Source organism: Orbicella faveolata, unplaced genomic scaffold (genome assembly GCF_042242905.1).
Source record: "Orbicella faveolata isolate gen_17 unplaced genomic scaffold, um_ofav_v1 contig_35, whole genome shotgun sequence".
NCBI lineage: Eukaryota > Metazoa > Cnidaria > Anthozoa > Scleractinia > Merulinidae > Orbicella > Orbicella faveolata.
Genome location: NW_028301564.1, coordinates 23,152,485 through 23,173,452, shown reverse-complemented (window position 1 = coordinate 23,173,452; position 20,968 = coordinate 23,152,485). Strand labels below are relative to the sequence as shown.

At 42.8% G+C, this 20,968-nt stretch overlaps 2 protein-coding genes across 2 annotated transcripts; both read right to left on the bottom strand.

The window, feature by feature from the left end:
• Window positions 1-3,799: 3,799 nt before the first annotated feature.
• LOC149103942 (kelch-like protein 7) lies at window positions 3,800-6,472 on the bottom strand. Its single transcript, XM_089273139.1, has one exon. The coding sequence runs from the start codon at window positions 6,427-6,429 to the stop codon at window positions 4,615-4,617; it is 1,815 nt and encodes a 604-aa protein (XP_089129265.1). The 5' UTR covers window positions 6,430-6,472; the 3' UTR covers window positions 3,800-4,614.
• Window positions 6,473-10,488: 4,016 nt separating this feature from the next.
• LOC110065411 (kelch-like protein 7) lies at window positions 10,489-13,315 on the bottom strand. The gene has a single exon (XM_089273451.1). The coding sequence runs from the start codon at window positions 13,101-13,103 to the stop codon at window positions 11,289-11,291; it is 1,815 nt and encodes a 604-aa protein (XP_089129577.1). The 5' UTR covers window positions 13,104-13,315; the 3' UTR covers window positions 10,489-11,288.
• Between the last annotated feature and the right edge of the window lie 7,653 nt (window positions 13,316-20,968).

Here is a 20,968-nt window from a genome sequence, read left to right as displayed (position 1 = left end):
AATGTTAGCGTTTTCCAGTTCTCAGCCTAATCCTGAGGGATTAGGGAGATGACTGGAATTCCAGGCTCTAAAGCTATTCGACGGGAGACTGTTTACATGAGTGATGCGGGTCATTTAAGCCTGTGGATACCAAACTTTAGCCAAAAAATACCGTTTTTTTGTTTTGTTTTTGTTTGCCATTAACCGTTACACTGGCTACCTTTTGCGTTGTATGTTCTTTCTGGCTGGCTTGAAAAGTTAGATGTTAATCACGGGCGAAGCCTAGAAATGGACCTTGATCAATCATTGGCGTAGTGGACCATTTTACCACCGTTTTTGCACCAAAACTGATAACGTTGTTTTCCGATTTGTGACGTCGGAATGTCGTCGATATCTAAACCTGACAGTTGTGTGGAAAGGTCTAGCCTAGTACTACTATCTGCTTATCAAGAATGTCTGATGACATTTAAATTGACGACGTCACAAGTGGTACAAAGAGCACGACCATTAAGTGGCCGTATATGGCCACTTGGGCGTCAAAGGGTTAATTTAACGGTTTGAGCAGTACATCCAGCCAGAAGGCGTTTATCGCCTCACCTGTTATGGACAACAGTTTATCTTTTCAATTATTATGTTGTATATTTTCTTCCGGCATCAAAATAATCAAGAACCAAAACATTTTTGCATACCTTCTTGCCAAGAAGATTTCGCCACTATAATTTCCAGAAAATAAAGCTGAAATGATGCTCGCTCCAGTGAGCAGATCTAGTGACAATACTCTCGTTTAATTACGAATCATAAAGAAACTTAACACTCAGCCGAAGGACATTGAATTCTACTTGCAATTAAATCGAGTCCGTTACACTATATTGCACTCATGGAAGTTTTCGAAATAAACATTAAATACTTCCTTGTTCCGGTTTGAAGGCTAATTACTGAAAACGTACGGGGCATTTTTCACATTGTAGTCCATTGCCATCTACGCTATCGTCAGTCTGCAGAACAGGCGGTTTAGCGGGACGAAGCGTGAGCACGATAGATGTCACCGACGGGCGAGAAAGGCGCGCTCCGGGTTTGTGTATCGCACATCGCACTGTACCCCGCTACGCTTTGTTTATTAGTCATTCTCACTTAGTAAGGGATGGACCGTTATTTTTTGAGGGGGGGTGGAGGATGTTGAGAAATTTTCTGAGGCATGACTTTTTTTCTCGCTTTTAATGGGTAATAGCTTGTGCACGAATTTTTTCACATCCAAAATAGAACCTGAATAGTAGAAAGCACTTGCTCGAATTTTTCCCATGGCTCCCCTTGCAAGATTTTTTTTTGCTCTGCACAAATTTTTTTTGGGGGGTAATTGCCCAACCCCTCCCCTCCCCCCCCCCCCCCCACTAATCACTAATCAATCTTTATTTACACTCACTCTTGCTCAAAATAAGAAATTACAACAATCCCCTCAAAAAAAATTAACGGTCCGTCTCTAATGGTTTTTGTCATTTCTAGAGTACTGTTCTCCAAAATTAACTTACTATCACTTCACTGTTACCAGTATCTTCTCGATTCTGATAGTTAGGTTCGTAATACGAATATATGTGTCTCAACCAAACATCGCCACACTGAGTAATTAAGGCTGGCTTTCGGTTGTACAACATTTTCAATCAGAGAACGTTGCAAAACTCAAAAATCTCTTTTGCCACTCTGAGCACACCACACTGGAACCAGGATCTTTTACAAGGTATTTTGCTGACGGTTTCCCAGCTCCTCCTGCGCTCGTCATAACACTCCACGCTGTCCAAGCTCCCCGAGTTATTACAGCCTCCAAACAGGTAAATCCGGTTGCCAAGTCTTGTGACACCAGCCGCCTGGCGCGGGACGGAGATGTTTGGAAGCGAGGCCCATTCCTCGGTGGCCAGATCCAGCACCTCGCAGGAAGAGAGATACACCTTTGTTCTGCCAAGAATGGCAGAACAAAGGCACTACCATGGGATCTCCTATTTCACTGATAGTTGGCAACCTTTACATGGATGAGAAACCATAAACTGCGAGGGACCGCATACGATAAACGCTGCCAACGTAGGAACTACAAGAGATCTGATCAGCACTTCGAGAAGTTTGCCCTATCTACGGCACCCAATCCACCTGACATCTGGTATCGTTATGTGGATGACACGTTCACTAAAATGCACGCTGCCAACATTGATAGTTACACCCAACATATCAACAGCATTAACCCTCACATAAAGTTTACCAGCGAGCAAGAGGAAGACGGTAAACTACCCTTCCTTGACACGTGTGTCCATGTAAATGAAGATGGGAGCACAAAAACAGCTGTGTATAGGAAACCCACCCACCCGGATCAATATCTCAATTTCACCTCCAACCATCATATACATCATAAACGTTCAGTTGTGAGGACCCTCCTACACAGAGCAGAACACCTTGTTGGCGAGGAGGAAGATAAGGCAAAGGAAGTACGGCACATGCAGAATGCGCTACTCGCAAATGGTTACAAACGCTGGATGTTTTAAGTCCCTTTTCGACCCAGCCCCACAGGTCAGGAGAGCAGCACCTCGGGGTCACCTAGACCAACCTCCGTAGGCCTGCCTTATGTGTCTGGACTCTCAGAACATCTTAGTAGAGTCTTTAGGGCACAAGAAATCCGCACATACCACAAGCCTTACAACACGCTGAGGTCCATCTTAGTCCATCTTAAAGACAGGACACCAACCGAAAAGAAGACGGGCGTGGTATACGACATTACATGCAACGATTGCGGAGAGCATTACATTGGCGAGACAGCGAGAACTCTGGAGAAGCGAGTGGGTGAAACATCAGAAACAAACAACATCTGCAATCCGGGAACACCAGTCTCAGGCCAACCACGAGGTCGACTGGGAAGGAGTCAAGATTCTTGATAGAGTCGATAGTTATCAAAAGGAAAATAGAGGAGGCCATCCATATCAGACGTCAACGCCCAACACTGAACAGGGACGGGGGCTATGATCTTCCCGCCAGTTTTGACCATCTGTTGTCACGTGATTAAACAATTTGCATTCACGTGACAACGAAAGCTCATTTTAATCGCTGATGAAGACTGTGCGATACAGTCGAAAGCTTCGTTTGCAAACAGGCCTTGTGACAAGAATAATTGTTCGTTTGGTTTGGGATAGTTTTATCACTGTCTCATTTATCACTGAAATCTCAATTCGAAAATCATGTTGGCTTATTTGCGGAGGAAATAACATTGATTTCGAGTCATTTTTCTCGAATGTAAGTACTACAGTGGAACCCCGCCTTACGACCACCCCGTTAATACGACCACCTCGTTATTACGGCCACTTTATTCTGGCCCAAAAAAAAAAGCTCAGTCAGTCATTTTCTTATTTAAAGAACCCCTTTAATACGACCACCTCGTTAATGACACCATTTTTTCATGGCCCAAAGGTGGTCTCATTAACGGGGTTCCACTGTATGTAGGTTTTGAAAGTGGTCACTTCCTTATCAGTTTTGGCGGATGTAAAAATAGCTCTCTATCTATTTTAGGACGCGTTTCATTGAAATATATTACTCCTCCGTTGAAAGATGAGCTATAGTGCGCAGCTATAATTGTAGCCTTCACCAGGATCGTACACGAATTCAGGCCGATATAGTGATACGTGCTTCACTAGCCGTCAGATTACTCTATTTTTGGAGCGCTAGATTCCTTTATAATTGTGTGAGGGCAATTGTGTGACGGGCTGCAAACCCGACAATGAAAATAACATTTTAGTCTGAAGGAATCTAAGCTTTACAACAAAGAATTGAAAAGGAACACAATCGCCAATTTAAACAACGTTGCAAACAAAGCAAGTAGCCTTCACTTATATTTATATCAGGTGCACTTTCTGCTTGTATTACAAGACTGTTATCTATACAGGCCCTGTTCCAATAAAATACAAACACTTGAAAATTATATGTTGGAAAGTTAAAATACCACCATAGTGTGATTGTCTGGGTAATGTTGTTACAATAAGAATAAAATAAAATACTTTTGAAGGCGAGGTTAAGCTAGGTGATTGCTTTGTTTTGTCAGTTAACATAAGCTCATTGCAATCCATTTTAACATTTTTGTGGTATGAATAGCTGCTCTCTTTTTTAGCCTGGTTAATGTGTCTATCACGTTTTATTTTACAGCTCCCTTCATTCCTACTCCGGCCATTGTATGTGTTTGGTAATTCGGCTATTCTACGTCGGCTTTCTTTCCCAGCCATTTCGTCCGATTTGAAGCCCACGATGATGGAACAGAATAGTCCAAAATATATAACGCCCCTTAAATCTATGAAAACATAAAATCCATTTTCGTTTGCGGTAAACAGAAAATGTTCTGGCCCTAGCTATTCGAAGGCTGGATAACGCTATCCACCGGATAAATCGCTATACAGTGGATAAGTGTTGACAAAACAAACCTCGCTATCCGCTGGATAGTTATTTATCTGGCCCGGGTTGTCAGTTCTTTATCCAGTGGATAAGTTGTCAACAACTTATCCAGTGGATAGCGATTTATCCGCTGGATAGCGTTATCCAGCCTTCGGACAAGTGGGCCCTTGTGAATAATGTTATCCATCTTTTGAAGAACCTGGTCTGGTGTTTATCTGGGCCCTAACTGAAGTACCCATCAAGTCTTTCTTTGGGTAGACAAAGAACCTCAGTTTGAACGTGGAAGGCGCTGAACGGCATGTGTGTTGCAATGGTCCACTGACGGACTTCAACATCCCAGCATTCCACGCTGTCCAGTGCATCTTCTTCGCTCTCGCCTCCAAACACGAAAACACGATTTGCCAGAGCGCCTATCCCAGCAGCACAGCGCGCTGTGTTCAGTCTCCCAGGCTCCACGGTCCACTGATCACTGGTAGGATCATACATCTCGCAACAGTCTAGAATTCCAGAGTCATGATCGTTCTCTCGACCACCCACCACCAAAACTCTACCGCTCACGACCGCTGCAGAAGCGAAAGAGCGCCTTTTCACCATAGAATCCACCAAGATCCAGCGGTCCTGCTGCGGTTCGTATCGCTCTACCGTGCGCAGGAAGGTATCATCTACACCGCGTCCTCCTATCGCGAGGATATTACCATCAAGCACCACTGCGCATAAACCTTGCCGAGCACAGTTCATGCTCGTGACAGGGTACCATTTATCCACCGCGGGGTTGTACCGACTGACTCGAGCTGACACCATGGTACCGTCGTTCTCATGGTGGATGCCACCGAGGACGTACACCTGGCCTTGGAGAGTGACCGCAGCCGAGAAGCAGCTTCCTCTCGGCAGTGAGGCGCGAGTGTTCCAGGCACTGCCACCCGGAACAAAGCACTGGACTAAGCGGCTGCCTTCTTGGCTGAAAACGGAGTGATGTCCAATGCTGTAAAGAACACCGTTACACAAAACCGTCGAGTGACCTTTTCGCCCATGAAGCATATCCGGTAAATCAAACCATTTATTAATGGCAGGCACGTAGCAGACAGTGTGTTTAATGTTTTGAGTAACATACTTGCTTCCAGTGCCACCACACATAACTACAGCACTGACAAACTCCTTAGGGACTTCCGTACCACTTATGCTAATATGCTCGTGTAAACCGACTGTCTGGAGTGCCTCCTGAACAAGCGACAAACACGTGGTGCTTTCCCGAACGAGCGTTTCTCTGGCTACAATATTCAAAAGAACGTCCCTTGACATTCGTCTCAGGCGAACACAAGAGAAAAGATCTTTAAAATGACACGCTCTGTTGTCTAAGTCGTGCCTGATCCATCGCACGACTGCACTAAAGACATCCTTCTCATTCGTCACAGCAAGATCATCGTTCGAGATGACCTCCTCCAGCAAAGTCTCTTGTAAACTGAGAAACGACGGAGTGCCAGTAGCTTGCACGAAATTTGCGCTGATGAAACGGCTACAAGACGATTTCAACGCCTGGAGGGAATGCTCGTCGGCCACAGATAGAATGGAGAAGCAGTTGTAAAGGTTCAAGTGCTCTTGCAAGAAGTCTGTGACAGCCTCTTGTAGATCCTCGATTATGAAGTACGTAGCAGCTGTTAAGATTAACTCAGCGTTGTCTCCTAACTGTATTTGTCCCGTGTACATGTAGTCTAAGATATCGCCCACATCATCGGGGTACAGCCATTCCAAATCGACCTCAAAATGATCACTCCTTGGCCGCGAATTAAAACTGAACAGCTTTCGAAAATAATGACTAGAAGCGGCAAGGACAGTGCGGTGTGCAGCAAATTTTCGTCCTCCTTTTACGTTGATGATAACATCACAAAACATTCCTTCCTTTCTGAAATCGTTCATTGTTTGAAGAAGCTGACTTGAATAAGAAATGTTGTTAGCATCGAGAAGCTCTGCAGCTTGACGTTCGCCCTTCATCTTTGTATTCATCAGAGTTACGTAATCACGACGGTTCAGCTCATACATACTGATAGTAACTGCACGTGCAATACTTGTTGTTCTGGTTAATATTTGCTGTCGACTTAATTATATATGCACGCTTCATGTTTCATATTTTCTGGGAGATCTAAAAATTGCTGCAACCTCTATGACGGCTATGACGAGTCTGAGAGAAAGTAAGGGAAAGTTACTAACGGAATGAATTTCTTCCCACTCTTTATTTGCACTGGGAAATACTAAAGTAGTCATCCTAAAAGCGCTAGGCACTGGGGCGTTAAATAACATTGGAAGTGCCGAGCGCCGAAATATAGCACAAAAAAATTAGCACAAAAAAACTAAGTGGCATATTGCAAGAAATTCTGCAAGCGGTTAACCCGCCTTACTGGTGGAGTCCCGAGGGGTGTAGAAACAATCCAGTTATTTAACTAACTTTACAGACACAGCCATTAAATTTTATCACGTGATGGAATAGAGCTGTTTTAATTGGTGTCGAAACGACCAGAAACCACAAGAGTTGCCAAAATGTGAAGTCTATGAAGGATATAAACGGTTTTCTAACGACCATCGTCGACCAAGAAGCTAAAAATCCCCGCATCTCACAGGTTTGAAGGATACCGCAATTCAAGAGAAATTAAAAACTACCGAAACATCTTATGACTAAGCCCCGGGGGGCCCGGAGAATGAGCCCTGGGGCCTTCTCCTCAAGAGGCTCCATCTTGACACCTAAACTAATTAATGACGCTAATTTTCTTTCATCAGTTACAACTCAGTACCCACTATGTTTGACTTTTTCTACGCTACCTTGTTTTTGCTAATTCCATTGACTTTCTTGATCTTTTACGCATGTTCTATAGCACGGGGATCTTGTTTGATTCGTTTCAAACATGGGGGGAGGAATTTAACTTGGTCTTTGCAGTAGAAAGTCAAAATAATTCACTGCCGTTTTGTATTAGTTCTGAGAAGAGACACGTGATGGAATCCATTTCCGGTATCTGAGTTCGGAGAAAGCCTCGATTTTCAAGGAAAAAGTCTTGAATTCGGAGAAAAAAAGGAACAGGAAACTCTGTCTGGATAAAAGAAAGGATGAGCGTGATTACTTGTATTCCACTGGGAACACGCAAGCGGGACTATAAGAAATGAATACAATCCAGTAAATATGAATCTCTTCAGCAAAACATTTTAATTTTGCATACGTTATCAGACATTCAGATTTCAAAGAAGTCTTCGAAGTCTATTTCCGGTTAACCGAATACAACACGGAAGTATACAGAGGACACAACTGAACTCTAGCAACTGGAATGTCAGCCTTTTCCAGTTCTCAGCCTAGCCCTGAGGGATAAGGGAGATGACTGAAATTGCAGGCTGTAAGGCAATTTGACGGGAAACTGTTTACATGAGTGATGCACATCATCTAATTCAGCGGTTTGAGCAGTACATCCAGCCAGAAGCCCTTTATCCCTTGTTATGGACAACGTTTTATCTTTTCAATTATTATGCTTTATATCAGTTTCTTCCGGCATCAAAATAATTAAGAACCAAAACATTTTTGCACACCTTCTTGCCAAGAATATTTCGCCACTATAATTTCCAGAAAATAAAGGTGAAATGATACACGCTCCAGTGAGCAGATCTAGTGGCAATACTCTCGTTTAATTACGAGTCATAAAGAAACTTAACACTCAGCCGAAGGACATTGAATTCTACTTGCAATTAAATCGAGTCCGTTACACTATATTGCACTCATGGAAGTTTTCGAAATAAACATTAAATACTTCCTTGTTCCGGTTTGAAGGCTAATTACTGAAAACGTACGGGCATTTTTCACATTGTAGTCCATTGCCATCTACGCCATCGTTAGCCTGCAGAACAGGCGGTTTAGCGGGACAAAGCGTGAGCACGATAGATGTCACCGACGCGCGAGAAAGGCGCGCTACGCTTTGGTTATTTAGTCATTCTCACTTAGTAAGGGATGGACCGTTATTTTTTGAGGGGGGAGGGGTGGAGGGTGTTGAGAAATTTTCTGAGGCATGAATTTTTTTCTCGCTTTTAATGATTAATAGGTTGTGCAAGAATTTTTTTCACATCCAAAATAGGACCTGAATAGTAGAAAGCACTTGCTCGAATTTTTCCCATGGCTCCCCTTGCACGATTTTTGTTTGCTGTGCACAAAATTTGTTTTTGGGTGATTGCCCAGCCCGTCCCGCCCACTAATCACTAATCGATCTTTATTTACACTTACTGTTGCTGAAAATAAGAAATTACAATAATCCCCTCAAAAAAAATTAACGGTACGTCTCTAATGGTTTTTGTCATTTCTAAAGTACTGTTCTCCAAAATTAACTTATTATCACTTCACTATTATCAGTATCTTCTCGATTCTGATAGTTAGGTTCGTAGTACGAATATATATGTCTCAACCAGACATCGCCACACTGATTAATTAAGGTTGGCTTTCGATTGTGCAACATTTTCAATCAGGGAACGTTGCAAAACTCAAAAATCTCTTTTGCCACTCTGAGAACGCCACACTGGACCCAGGATCTTTTACAAGGCATTTTGCTGACGGTTTCCCAGCTTCTCTTGCGCTCGTCACAACACTCCACGCTGTCCAAGCCCCCCGAGTTATTACAGCCTCCAAACAGGTAAATCCGGTTTCCAAGTCTTGTAACACCAGCCGCCTGGCGCGGGACGGAGATGTTTGGGAGCGAGGCCCATTCCTCGGTGGCCGGATCTAGCACCTCGCAGGAAGAGAGATTCACTCCGGTTGATGAGTGGCCGCCGATGACAACTGCACATGCAATACTTGTTGTTCTGGTTAATATTTACTGTCGACTTAATCATATATGCACGCTTCATGTTTTATATTTTCTGGGAGATCCAAAATTGCCGCAACCTCCATGACGGCTATGACGAGTCTGAGAGAAAGTAAGAGAAAGCTACCAAAAGAATGAATTTCTACCCACTCTTTATTTGCACTGGGAAATACTGAAGTAGTCATCCGCTAGGCACTGGGGCGTTAAATAACACTGGTTGCTGCCGAGTACTGAAATACAGCACAAAAAAATGAGCACAAAAAACTAAGTGCCGTGTTGCAAGAAATTCTGCAAGCGGTTGACCCGCCTTACTGGTGGACTCCCGAGGGATGTAGAAACAATCCAGTTATTTTACTAACTTTGCAGAAACAGCCATAAAAAAACTTACGTGATGGAATGGAGCTGTTTTAATTGGTGTCGAAATGATCAGAAAAGGCCACAAAAGGGTCGACAAAATGTGAAGTCTGTGAAGGATATAAACGGTTTTCTATTGACCATCGTTGACCAAGACGCTAAAAAACCCCCGCATCTCACAGGTTTGAAGGATATTGAGATATTCCACGGCATACCACGAAACAGAGCATTGCATAACTATTTCATACCATGCCATAGGAAAGCACAATCAATGCGACATACGTTACGCGCGGCGCATGACTGGAAGGTTGGATGTAATACCGTCGAATATACGACTTTCCTGTTTTCTGATTGGCTGTAATTTCTATGGCATGGTATAGATCGTGCTAGCTCTCTGCTTTACCAACTTACTGATTTTGTGGAGTCTTAAAGAAACTGAGACGAAAATTCGCAAGCATAATATCGTTTGCGCCTGAACAAAAGGCACAAACGCTAATGAGTAATATCCGCTTGCAAATGTGTAAATGTGGACGGGACGCAAGGTTTCAGCGTAGCCCCTACTAGACAGATTTGAAACAGTTTGTTGAGGAAGTGAAAGTCCATGACGTTTCAGTGTCAGACCAAACTGGTTTGGGATGGTTTTATCACTGTCTGATTTATCACTGAAATGTCAATTCGAAAATCATATTGGCTTATTTGAGGAGGAAATAACATTGATTTCGAGTCATTTTTCTCGAATGTAAATACTACAGTGGAACCCGCCTTACGACCACTCCGTTAATACGACCACCTCGTTAATACGACCACCTCGTTATTACGACCACCTCGTTATTACGGCCACTTTATTCTGGCCCAAGAATGGAATCTACGCTTTAGAACAAAGAATTGAAAAGGAACAAAATCGGCAATTGAAACACCGTTGTAAACAAAGCAAGTAGCCTTCACTTACATTTATATCAGGTGCACTTTCAGCTTGCATTACAAGACTGTTATCTATACAGGCCCTGTTCCAATAAAATATAAAAACTTGAAAATTATATGTTAAAAAGATAAAATACCACCCTAGTGTGATTGTCTGGGTAATGTTGTTACAATAAGAATAAAATAAAATACTTTTGAAAGCGAGGTTAAGGTGATTGCTTTGTTTTGCCAGTGTCAGTTTAGCTCATTGCAATCCATTTTAACCTTTTTCTGGTATGAATAGCTGCTCTCTTTTTTAGCCTGGTTAATGTGTCTATTACGTTTTATTTTACAGTTCCCTTCATTCCTACTTCGGCCATTGTATGTGTTTGGTAATTCGGCTATTCTACGCCGGCTTTCTTTCCCAGCCATTTCGTCCGATTTGAAGCCCACATTGATGAACAGAATAGTCCAAAATAACGCCCCTTAAAGATATACGAGAACATAAAAATCCGTTTTCCGTTTCCGGTAAACGGAAAATGTTCTGGCCTTAGCTATTCGAAGGCTGGATAACGCTATCCATCGGATAAATCGCTATACAGTGGATAAGTGTTGACAAAAGAAACCACGCTATCCGCTGGATAGTTATTTATCTCGCCCGGGTTGTCACTTATTTATCCAGTGGATAAGTTGTCAACAACTTATCCAGTGGATAGCGATTTATCCGCTGGATAGCGTTATCCAGCCTTCGGACAACTGGGCCCTGGTGGATAACGATATCCACCTTTCGAACGACCCGGTCTGGTGTTTATCTGGGCCCTAACTGAAGTACCCATCAAGTCTTTCTTTGGGTAGACAAAGAACCTCAGTTTGAACGTGGAAGGCGCTGAACGGCATGTGTGTTGCAATGGTCCACTGACGGACTTCAACATCCCAGCATTCCACGCTGTCCAGTGCATCTTCTTCGCTCTCGCCTCCAAACACGAAAACACGATTTGCCAGAGCGCCTATCCCAGCAGCACAGCGCGCTGTGTTCAGTCTCCCAGGCTCCACGGTCCACTGATCACTGGTAGGATCATACATCTCGCAACAGTCTAGAATTCCAGAGTCATGATCGTTCTCTCGACCACCCACCACCAAAACTCTACCGCTCACGACCGCTGCGGAAGCGAAAGAGCGCCTTTTCACCATAGAATCCACCAAGATCCAGCGGTCCTGCTGCGGTTCGTATCGCTCTACCGTGCGCAGGAAGGTATCATCTTCACCGCGTCCTCCTATCGCGAGGATATTACCATCAAGCACCACTGCGCATAAACCTTGCCGAGCACAGTTCATGCTCGTGACAGGGTACCATTTATCCACCGCGGGGTTGTACCGACTGACTCGAGCTGACACCATGGTACCGTCGTTCTCATGGTGGATGCCACCGAGGACGTACACCTGGCCTTGGAGAGTGACCGCAGCCGAGAAGCAGCTTCCTCTCGGCAGTGAGGCGCGAGTGTTCCAGGCACTGCCACCCGGAACAAAGCACTGGACTAAGCGGCTGCCTTCTTGGCTGAAAACGGAGTGATGTCCAATGCTGTAAAGAACACCGTTACACAAAACCGTCGAGTGACCTTTTCGCCCATGAAGCATATCCGGTAAATCAAACCATTTATTAATGGCAGGCACGTAGCAGACAGTGTGTTTAATGTTTTGAGTAACATACTTGCTTCCAGTGCCACCACACATAACTACAGCACTAACAAACTCCTTAGGGACTTCCGTACTGCTTATGCTAATATGCTCGTGTAAACCGACTGTTTGGAGTGCCTCCTGAACAAGCGACAAACACGTGGTGCTTTCCCGAACGAGCGTTTCTCTGGCTACAATATTCAAAAGAACGTCCCTTGACATTCGTCTCAGGCGAACACAAGAGAAAAGATCTTCAAAATGGAACGCTCTGATGTCTAAGTCGTGCCTGATCCATCGCACGACTGCACTAAAGACATCCTTCTCATTCGTCACAGCAAGATCATCGTTCGAGATGACCACCTCCAGCAAAGTCTCCTGTAAACTGAGAAACGACGGAGTGCCAGTAGCTTGCACGAAATTTGCGCTGATGAAACGGGTACAAGACGATTTCAACGCCTGGAGCGAATGCTCGTCGGCCACAGATAGAATGGAGAAGCAGTTGTAAAGGTTCAAGTGCTCTTGCAAGAAGTCTGTGACAACCTCTTGTAGATCCTCGATTATGAAGTACGTAGCAGCTGTTAAGATTAACTCAGCGTTGTCTCCTAACTGTATTTGTCCCGTGTACATGTAGTCTAAGATATCGCCCACATCATCGGGGTACAGCCATTCCAAATCGACCTCAAAATGATCACTCCTTGGCCGCGAATTAAAACTGAACAGCTTTCGAAAATAATGACTAGAAGCGGCAAGGACAGTGCAGTGTGCAGCAAATTTTCGTCCTCCTTTTACGTTGATGATAACATCACAAAACATTCCTTCCTTTCTGAAATCGTTCATTGTTTGAAGAAGCTGACTTGAATAAGAAATGTTGTTAGCATCGAGAAGCTCTGCAGCTTGACGTTCGCCCTTCATCTTTGTATTCATCAGAGTTACGTAATCACGACGGTTCAGATTATTCATACTGGGCTTATTTAGCAAGAGAACGTGAACGTCACTTGACGACGGCGCGCGCAGTACAATACCCAAATATGGTCAGATGGCGACTGCAAGGCGCGCGGAATAACCTGGATTCTGTTCCAATTTGACCATATTTGGGTATTTGTACTGCGCGCGCCGTCGTCAAGTGACTTTCCCGTTCTCTTGCTAAATAAGCCTACTGAGAGTAACTGCACGTGCAGCACTTGTTGTTCTGGTTAATATTTGCTGTCGACTTAATTATATATGCACGCTTCATGTTTCATATTTTCTGGGAGATCTAAAAATTGCTGCAACCTCCATGACGGCTATGACGAGTCTGAGAGAAAGTAAGAGAAAGCTACTAAAGGAATGAATTTCTAGCCACTCTTTATTTGCACTGGGAAATACTGAAGTAGTCATCCTAAAAGCGCTAGGCACTGGGGCGTTAAATAAAATTGGGGGCTGCAGAGCACTGAAATATAGCACAGAAAAATTAGCGAAAATACTAAGGGCCTGATTACATGGCCAATTTCAGTCCGGCTTCTGGAACAAATTCTCATGAAATCAAACTGGCGATTACATGAAGAAGGATTCAGCCCGGGCAAACGGACTGAAAAGTCTGAAAAAATCCCATGTAATCGAAACGGAATTTCAGCCCGGGCTGAAAAGCAGGAAATAAGATGGCTGCCGCTACGAAGTAGAAGCGATCTCAGTGGAATAAAGGCGATAAAATAGAGAATATCTCTCTAATTTCAAAGCTCAGATGGAATATGAGAACATCGAGACAAGGTTAAACAGCACGAGGCTGTCAGGGAAGCCATGAACCCCCGGGGGGGGGGCACTGCAATGTATGGGCTATATAGGTATGTGCCGCTGTGAAAGGTATGGTTTTCAAGCAGTTTACTCTAGGATAGGGTATGTAAATCAGAGCGTTTGGGTCTAGAATAGGGTATCATTTTTCACAAAACTGACTGGTTGGTTGAAGGTTTTATCTGGAGTAAGAAACCAGAAATTGCCACTCAAAACTATAAAAAAATCAAATTGGCAAGTTTAAATTTACGCAAATCAGCCTCAACAGTGTCAATAGATGGGGGGATTTGGGGAGTTTACTCTAGTATAGGTTAGCAAAATTCAGCTGAACTAGCTCTGGTATAGGCTAAGGGTTCCAGGGTCACAGCGGCACATCCCCACCCAGAAATTCCCAAAGTACCCCCCCGGGCTATGAACTCGGCAAGCTTGAGGACATATTTTCTTTCTATAAAAGTACGTCTTTCTGGCTGAGAAGACAGGTTTCGTTTCAGTTCCATCATCATTGTAGGGTGTTACTATCCCAAACAGATAAAAATTGAGCGCCAGCAAAAGGTCAAACTACGAGAGAAGCAATGTGCCTATTTTCACGATTCGTGTTCTCGGCGCCATTTTGATTCTCTGGAGACTTTTCGCACACAATTTCATATTTGGCGCCGAGGCTAATATTTCAGCCCCCCTAGCCGGGCTGAAATTCGCCATGTAATCAGGCCCTAAGTGCTGTATTGGAAGAAATTCTGCAAGCGGTTAACCCGCCTTACTGGTGGAGTCCCGAGGATGTAGAAACAATCCAGTTATTTAACCAACTTAGCAGACACAGCCATAAAAAACTTACGTGATGGAATGGAGCTGTTTTAATTGGTGTCGAAATGATCAGAAACCACAAAAGGGTCGACAAAATGTGAAGTCTGTGAAGGATATAAACGGTTTTCTATCGACCATCGTCGACCAAGACGCTAAAAAATCCCCGCATCTCACAGGTTTGAAGGAGATTGAGATATTCCACGGTATACAACGAAACAGAGCATTGCATAACTATTTTATACCATGCCATAGAAGAGGGTCCACAATAGGGTTCTCAGATCCCGCTTTCCCGCCCATGTTTTGCTGTTAATCCCGGCATCCCGCTTTTCTTGCCTGGAAATCCCGATCCCGCCCACTTTTCAATGACGGTTCTGCGTTAATTATTAATTTGTTAAAGTAATACTTAATTTAATTATTAACTCAGAAACTTTTTAAAACCAGATATCGCATAAAAGATCACGAAAGAATGCAATGGCTAGCAGAAAAGTAAGCACAAATGATTATAACATTTCTTTCTGTAAACGGTTTACTGTTTTGTTTTCTTTTGTCCACGTGTCAGTGAAAGGAAAAGATTGTTCGTTCCCATATTCAAGAGATGGCCCGTAAACAGAATTGACAGTTTCTTTAAAAGCTTTCAGCGTCTTCACTTTTCTTGAAATCTGGCCTCAGAACTTTTCTTTCCGAATGAAGGCATTCCTGCTCGCAGATCCTTTCCGTAATATATGGTGACGCAATTCGTAATGTCATATCAGGAGCCATAATCGGGGACGGAGACCGTAAGTGCGCGCCATTTCAAGTATTGGGGTTGTCCCCATGATATGGGACAATAATTCTATTTATAACATAACTAAAGCAAAGCGCGCGCTCTGATTGGTTAATTTAGCATCTACTATTTGCCCATGGGTGTACGCTGCTGACGTGTGTGCTAATGTTTACAAAGCAAACCTTTTGACAGACATTGTTTCCAAAGTAATGGCCGACGTTCTTCTGCCAGAAGTGCGAAACTGTCTTCACAGTTGTCTGAAGATGAAACTTTATCGAGCTTTTGGTGTGCAGTCGGTTGTCATGAATGAATTTTCGCGCGCTTGTTTTCTCTTGTCATGTAAGACTACACGAACATTTTTTTGTGATGTAGCTCAATAAAAGGACTTCTGTTGTTCCAATGTCTCAATGTTATGTTATAAAACTAATGGTAAACGCCATAGCGTGCATTATTGAGTTATGGATGCACTTGGGAGGTTTGCTAAGCACTCAAGAAGCTAGAGTCGCACTCGGCTATCGCCTCGTGCGACTCTTACGCTTCTTTCGTGCTTAGCAACCTCCCGCGTGCATCCATTTAACAAATAGATTCCATGTTGCCGTGTGTCTGTTCAGTAATAGATCACAGATGACGTCAACATGTGGTAAGAACAAAAAAGTGGCACACGAGGCGATAGCCGAGTGTGTCACTGATGTTCTTGCCACATGTTGACGTCTTCTGTGATCTATTACTGAACAGACGCACGGCAACATGGAATCTATTTGTTTTATATAATAACGAAACAAACTACTACAGATAAAGCTTTTTTTTATTTCAAAATCTTTCAACATAACTCGAAAGCCGGCCTTTGCCCACTTTGGCGAACACGAAAAAAAGCCATTTGACGTAATCTATTGTCTATACAAATTCAAGCAATCTCATTGGTTGCTATGCGTAGCAAAGAATTTTGATTGGGCAGGAAAATCACGCCACTGTCAAACTTGACTCGAGCGTCGCTTCTCGTGGAATGAAAACTTGCAGCGAAAGCAGAATTGAACTGCGAAATCCACAAATCTTAAAGAAAATGCTGGATAAGTCAAGTCAGGTTTTGTCATCAGAGCAGCCCTGTGAGCCGAAAAGCTTGGATGTTGCTTCGAATATTGCAGGAGTTGAAAAACTACGCTCGGAAAACTTGCGGTTGCGGTCAACCTGGAGGCCATTCGATTCGAGTTTTGAATGAAAGGAACGTTAGTGATGGTGGAAATTTGTGTCCTCTGTGGTTGGTGATTCTCAACTCAGTGTGAAATAGTGTCGGAGACACCTTTTAGCTGCGATACAGTTGGCCGTGAGCTGTAGTGAGCTATACTTTGCTCGCTGCTGTGCCCTGAAACGGACCGGAACATTCGCATCGGAAAGCAAGGTTATGTGTTTATTTTCACTGATTTTAAGAGGTGATTTTGATGTTTCATTCCAGACAATCACTGTGTCAACAATTATTTTGAGACTGAGAAAAGTTCAATGTTTTAAATAAATTAATCTCATAAACGTTTTGTTTATTGGGTTTGTTAAATTCGACATAAAGCAATGGTTCTCGGCTAACCAAGACCAATTTTGTGTTTGGTTTAGTCTCGCTCGACTGCCGACTGAGACTGCTCGAGTATTTTTTCCGAGTCATTTTCTAAAACAGAAACGGCTTCATCTTTCTTCTTCCTGCTAGACTATGCTTCTGGTACATGTTCAATGCCTGGACAAGACTTTCTTGTACCTTATCTTTTGCCCAGTCATGTAAAATATTATCTAAATTGTCAAAACTTTCCGCCATTTTAAAACACAGAGGGAAAAACTTTGAAATGATGACGTCAATCGTGCGTCTGTCCTCTAATAGATCATAGGCGAGAACCAATCAAAATGCGAGAATAACTTGAGTTATTATATAAAACTCAATAGTGCACGCTATGGCGTTTACCATTTGTTAATTTTAGAACAAATTGCCCCATCACCTGCGGCACACACGCGTACATGCTGCGAGGATTCTTGCAGATGTCGCGCGGGGGAAATCACGTCTGAAATTCCCGAAATTTTTCATGTTTTTGGCCCACAACTCAACGCGTTTACGTCTGTTGGAATTTTGCTTAAGTATTTTCGTCGTAAGCTGCTCCAGTTTGAGTGAAGTAAGACAGTGTCGAATTTAGGTATGTTCCGCTGTAAGCTTATACATATCGCTGACCAAGTTGTGTTCCGATGGATGCTTCTTTTACATGAGCTGTACATTACTCCACTTTAAATTTCACATATGCTGAAGATTAACAGCTTTTCCATTACACAGCAAAAAACTAGCTGGATATATTTAGATATAGCAGAGCTTCAGGACTTCATAGTTTCCTAGCTCCTCTTGCCACACGCTCTCAAGGAATTTGTCAGTCTATCGCGACCGAAGAGTAAAACAAAATAATTGCTAGTTTGAGTTTCGCTTGAATTGTAAGCAACGCTTGATGTTTCATCAAGGCTTAATAATTTTACGTCCGTAGATACTGCTCAGTTTTATTCGTGTAAAAATCCAGTAAATTCTCTGTTGTCGATGAATGAGAGCGCCCGCCGACGCGTGTTTTGTGCAGCCAGTAAACATGACAAATTGCACCGAAGTTCCACCGCACTTTCGTGTGAAAGCGTACATCGAACTCAAACAATAGCTCTATAGTTTTTAAATATGTTTAAGATTGATAAATGTTTGAGAACATATTAATAAAGCAGAAATAATGAGCAAAGTTACGATGACGCTTTCTTTAATCAACTTGGAATAACGATTTCGATTTTGTTGATCGAGTTATCAAAACTCCTTGTCTATTTTCATTTTCGCAGTGTAAAACTTCACTATGCTTATGTTGAAGAAACACACATGATGTTAGTGGCCTTTTTTGCGTTCATGAAATTTGTTGCAGCATCTCAGCACAAAAGATAACGAAAGAAATCTTTGTCAAGATTTGTTGACAATTGAAAACACCGACTCGGACTTGAAAGTGCACGAGCTGCACTATGCAAATGAGCTAATTGTACGCGTCAGACTTTTCTTTCAAAAACTTTTGCAAACTCACCAAACAAGCAGAAACAATAGGAAACCATCACAACAGGTTTTGGTTATGATTAACCATTGTCTGAGAAACTCACAAAGTAACTCGATATCAGAGTAGAGAGTTTTCTTGTTATATTCTTAAGTCAGAACAAACGCAAAAACATACCCGTAAGCTTACAACTAGCGTGAGCAGATCTTATTATTCATTTCCAGCGCGAGATTGAAGTCTTGTTTCCTACCCTGAAAAACCCACCTTTTCCGTCAGTCCAGAGCATAAAACTACATATAAGCGCCCTGGTTCGTATTCCCTGCCTTATTCCCTGCCATCGCTGTGAAAAATACGCAAGAGAATCTCTCAACTCTCACCATTTGATCACGCAACGTGACAACATCCACGCGAGAGCCCCTGACATGTGCGTGAATCCGCGCGGATATATGACGTCAGGATGGCGCAATTTGTTCTAAAAATAGAAACATTGTCCCATACCATAGGTGCGCGTCAGGGGCGGGGCAGAAGACTCCTGAAATTTTTGTACTGGATCATCCAACAAAAAGTGACGTCACATCCGGTTTAAACGATGCCGCGCAGCTCGTTTCACAAAGCGAAATAATGGCGTTTCGATTGGGGAAGATTTTCCTCTATTTGCAAACCATCAGGTTCGTGTCCTTCCATACTGAGGATAGAAATATCTTGAAGGCACATTTTTTCGACTTTTGAAGCAAAACTGTTGGCAAAATAGAACAGTTTAGTATTGTTTTGAAGGAAAATAACGGAGAGCCTTCTGTCATCGAATGGCGGATTTTACACATATTCAAAACTGGTGTTGTTCCGACTTTTGGTTCTTATTGTTCGTGATTTGGTGATAACACTAAGTGCAATAGCCTATAATGTTAACAACAACCTGGATGAAGTATTACTGGTCATAGTTTGCATTGTGTACAACGGGAACATATTTAACAGAAGCCGTTTTTTTCTGGAAGTGAACACAGTTGAAGCTCTATATCCACGTGCGTGTAGTGGAAAAGACATGCTGAAGCGTATACTCAAGGTTAGTATCCTATTTCCGTATCTCTTGTTGAATACGGTTTTTCTCCGTAAGAAATAAGCAATGTTGAGAGTCAGAGGTGAGCTTTGGGGATGTCAGATTTCCCCGAAGAGATCAACAAAGGGGTGAAGCACTCCCCCACCAAATTTTCTGGGAGTACCCCACCGGGTACTGTGAAGTTGTTCATAAAATGTACATGTATGCTGGACAGAATTCAAATTTTTTCCAGTGGTCAATTGTACATTCCTCTGTATTGTCTAAACTGCAATGCAGGCCTGGGGATCAACTTCTTTGGGCAGTTCCAAAAGAGGGGGGTTGGCCTGTTTAGGGTTAGCTCCTTAGCCCTTAACTTTACCTCCGCTTTTGACAGGTACCCACTTCTACTGTGACCCGGGGCGGGGGTACTCCCTTATATGCACTATAGGGGTATGTGTGGCCCCAAAAGGTATGGTTTTTCAGTTGTTTTGGTCATAAATAGGGTATCAATTTTGGCCATTTTGGCCTTAAATAGGATATGGGTTTTGTACTCTAGTCTTGAAGTGGGTAATGTTGTTTAGAAGAAGCTACTTTTTCATCATTATTGATAAGACCATAGACAAAAGGCCGTCAAAAATTATGTTTAGGGCAACTGTGTCAGCTACCATGGTGGTAAATAGGTTATCGAATTTTTATTCTGGTAATAAATAGGGTGGGGAGAATCGCAGATTTTGGTAGTCATAATTAGTTAATTCGACTATTTTGAGATTTTAAAGATATGTTCTATATATCAAATTGACTCAACAAGAGATGCTGTGGAAACACAGGCAGCTGGTGATTGTTTTCACAGCTTTTTTAGTTCTTCCAAAGATCTGTTTACAACACCTCATCTTCTGTTAATCTGGTGGGGATGCAATGTAGCTCTGTAGCAACGGGACCTTTGTTCATTATTTGGTCAATGTTTAAATGGCATCTACCTTCCATCTTGTAAAGAAAAAATGAAAAATGGCTGTCTCATACGCATGCATCAAATAATTCACAAAGGTCAGTTGTGATTGCTCCATTGTGGGTGGGCTGAGAATTCTAGCTTGGTTTGATCTTAAAGTGATTGTTTGCCATTTATTTCCCCATGCATTTGGCTGAATTTGACCCTGCATGACTATTCAAAACCCTTATTGAATAATCAAATGGGCAATATCCCTCTTTGTTTGAGTTTCCCTCAGTCATTCAATCACAGTGGGTTTTGCTGAGTTAATTTTCTCTTCTTTGTAAATTGATATTGCTGCTTTAAATTCTAAATCTAGGCATCATGTGACACTCGTCATGTGAAGAGTTGTCCCGGTTAGCCAAGCCAAAGTGTTTACATAAAGAAAAGTTGTCCTGCCTGTCAGGGTGCCAAGGCATGACATGAGCCAAGGTTAGACAA

Excerpts from the sequence above, each read along its gene's own strand:
- LOC149103942 (XM_089273139.1), bottom strand. The coding sequence starts at position 6,429 with ATGTATGAGCTGAACCGTCGTGATTACGTAACTCTGATGAATACAAAG.
- LOC110065411 (XM_089273451.1), bottom strand. The coding sequence starts at position 13,103 with ATGAATAATCTGAACCGTCGTGATTACGTAACTCTGATGAATACAAAG.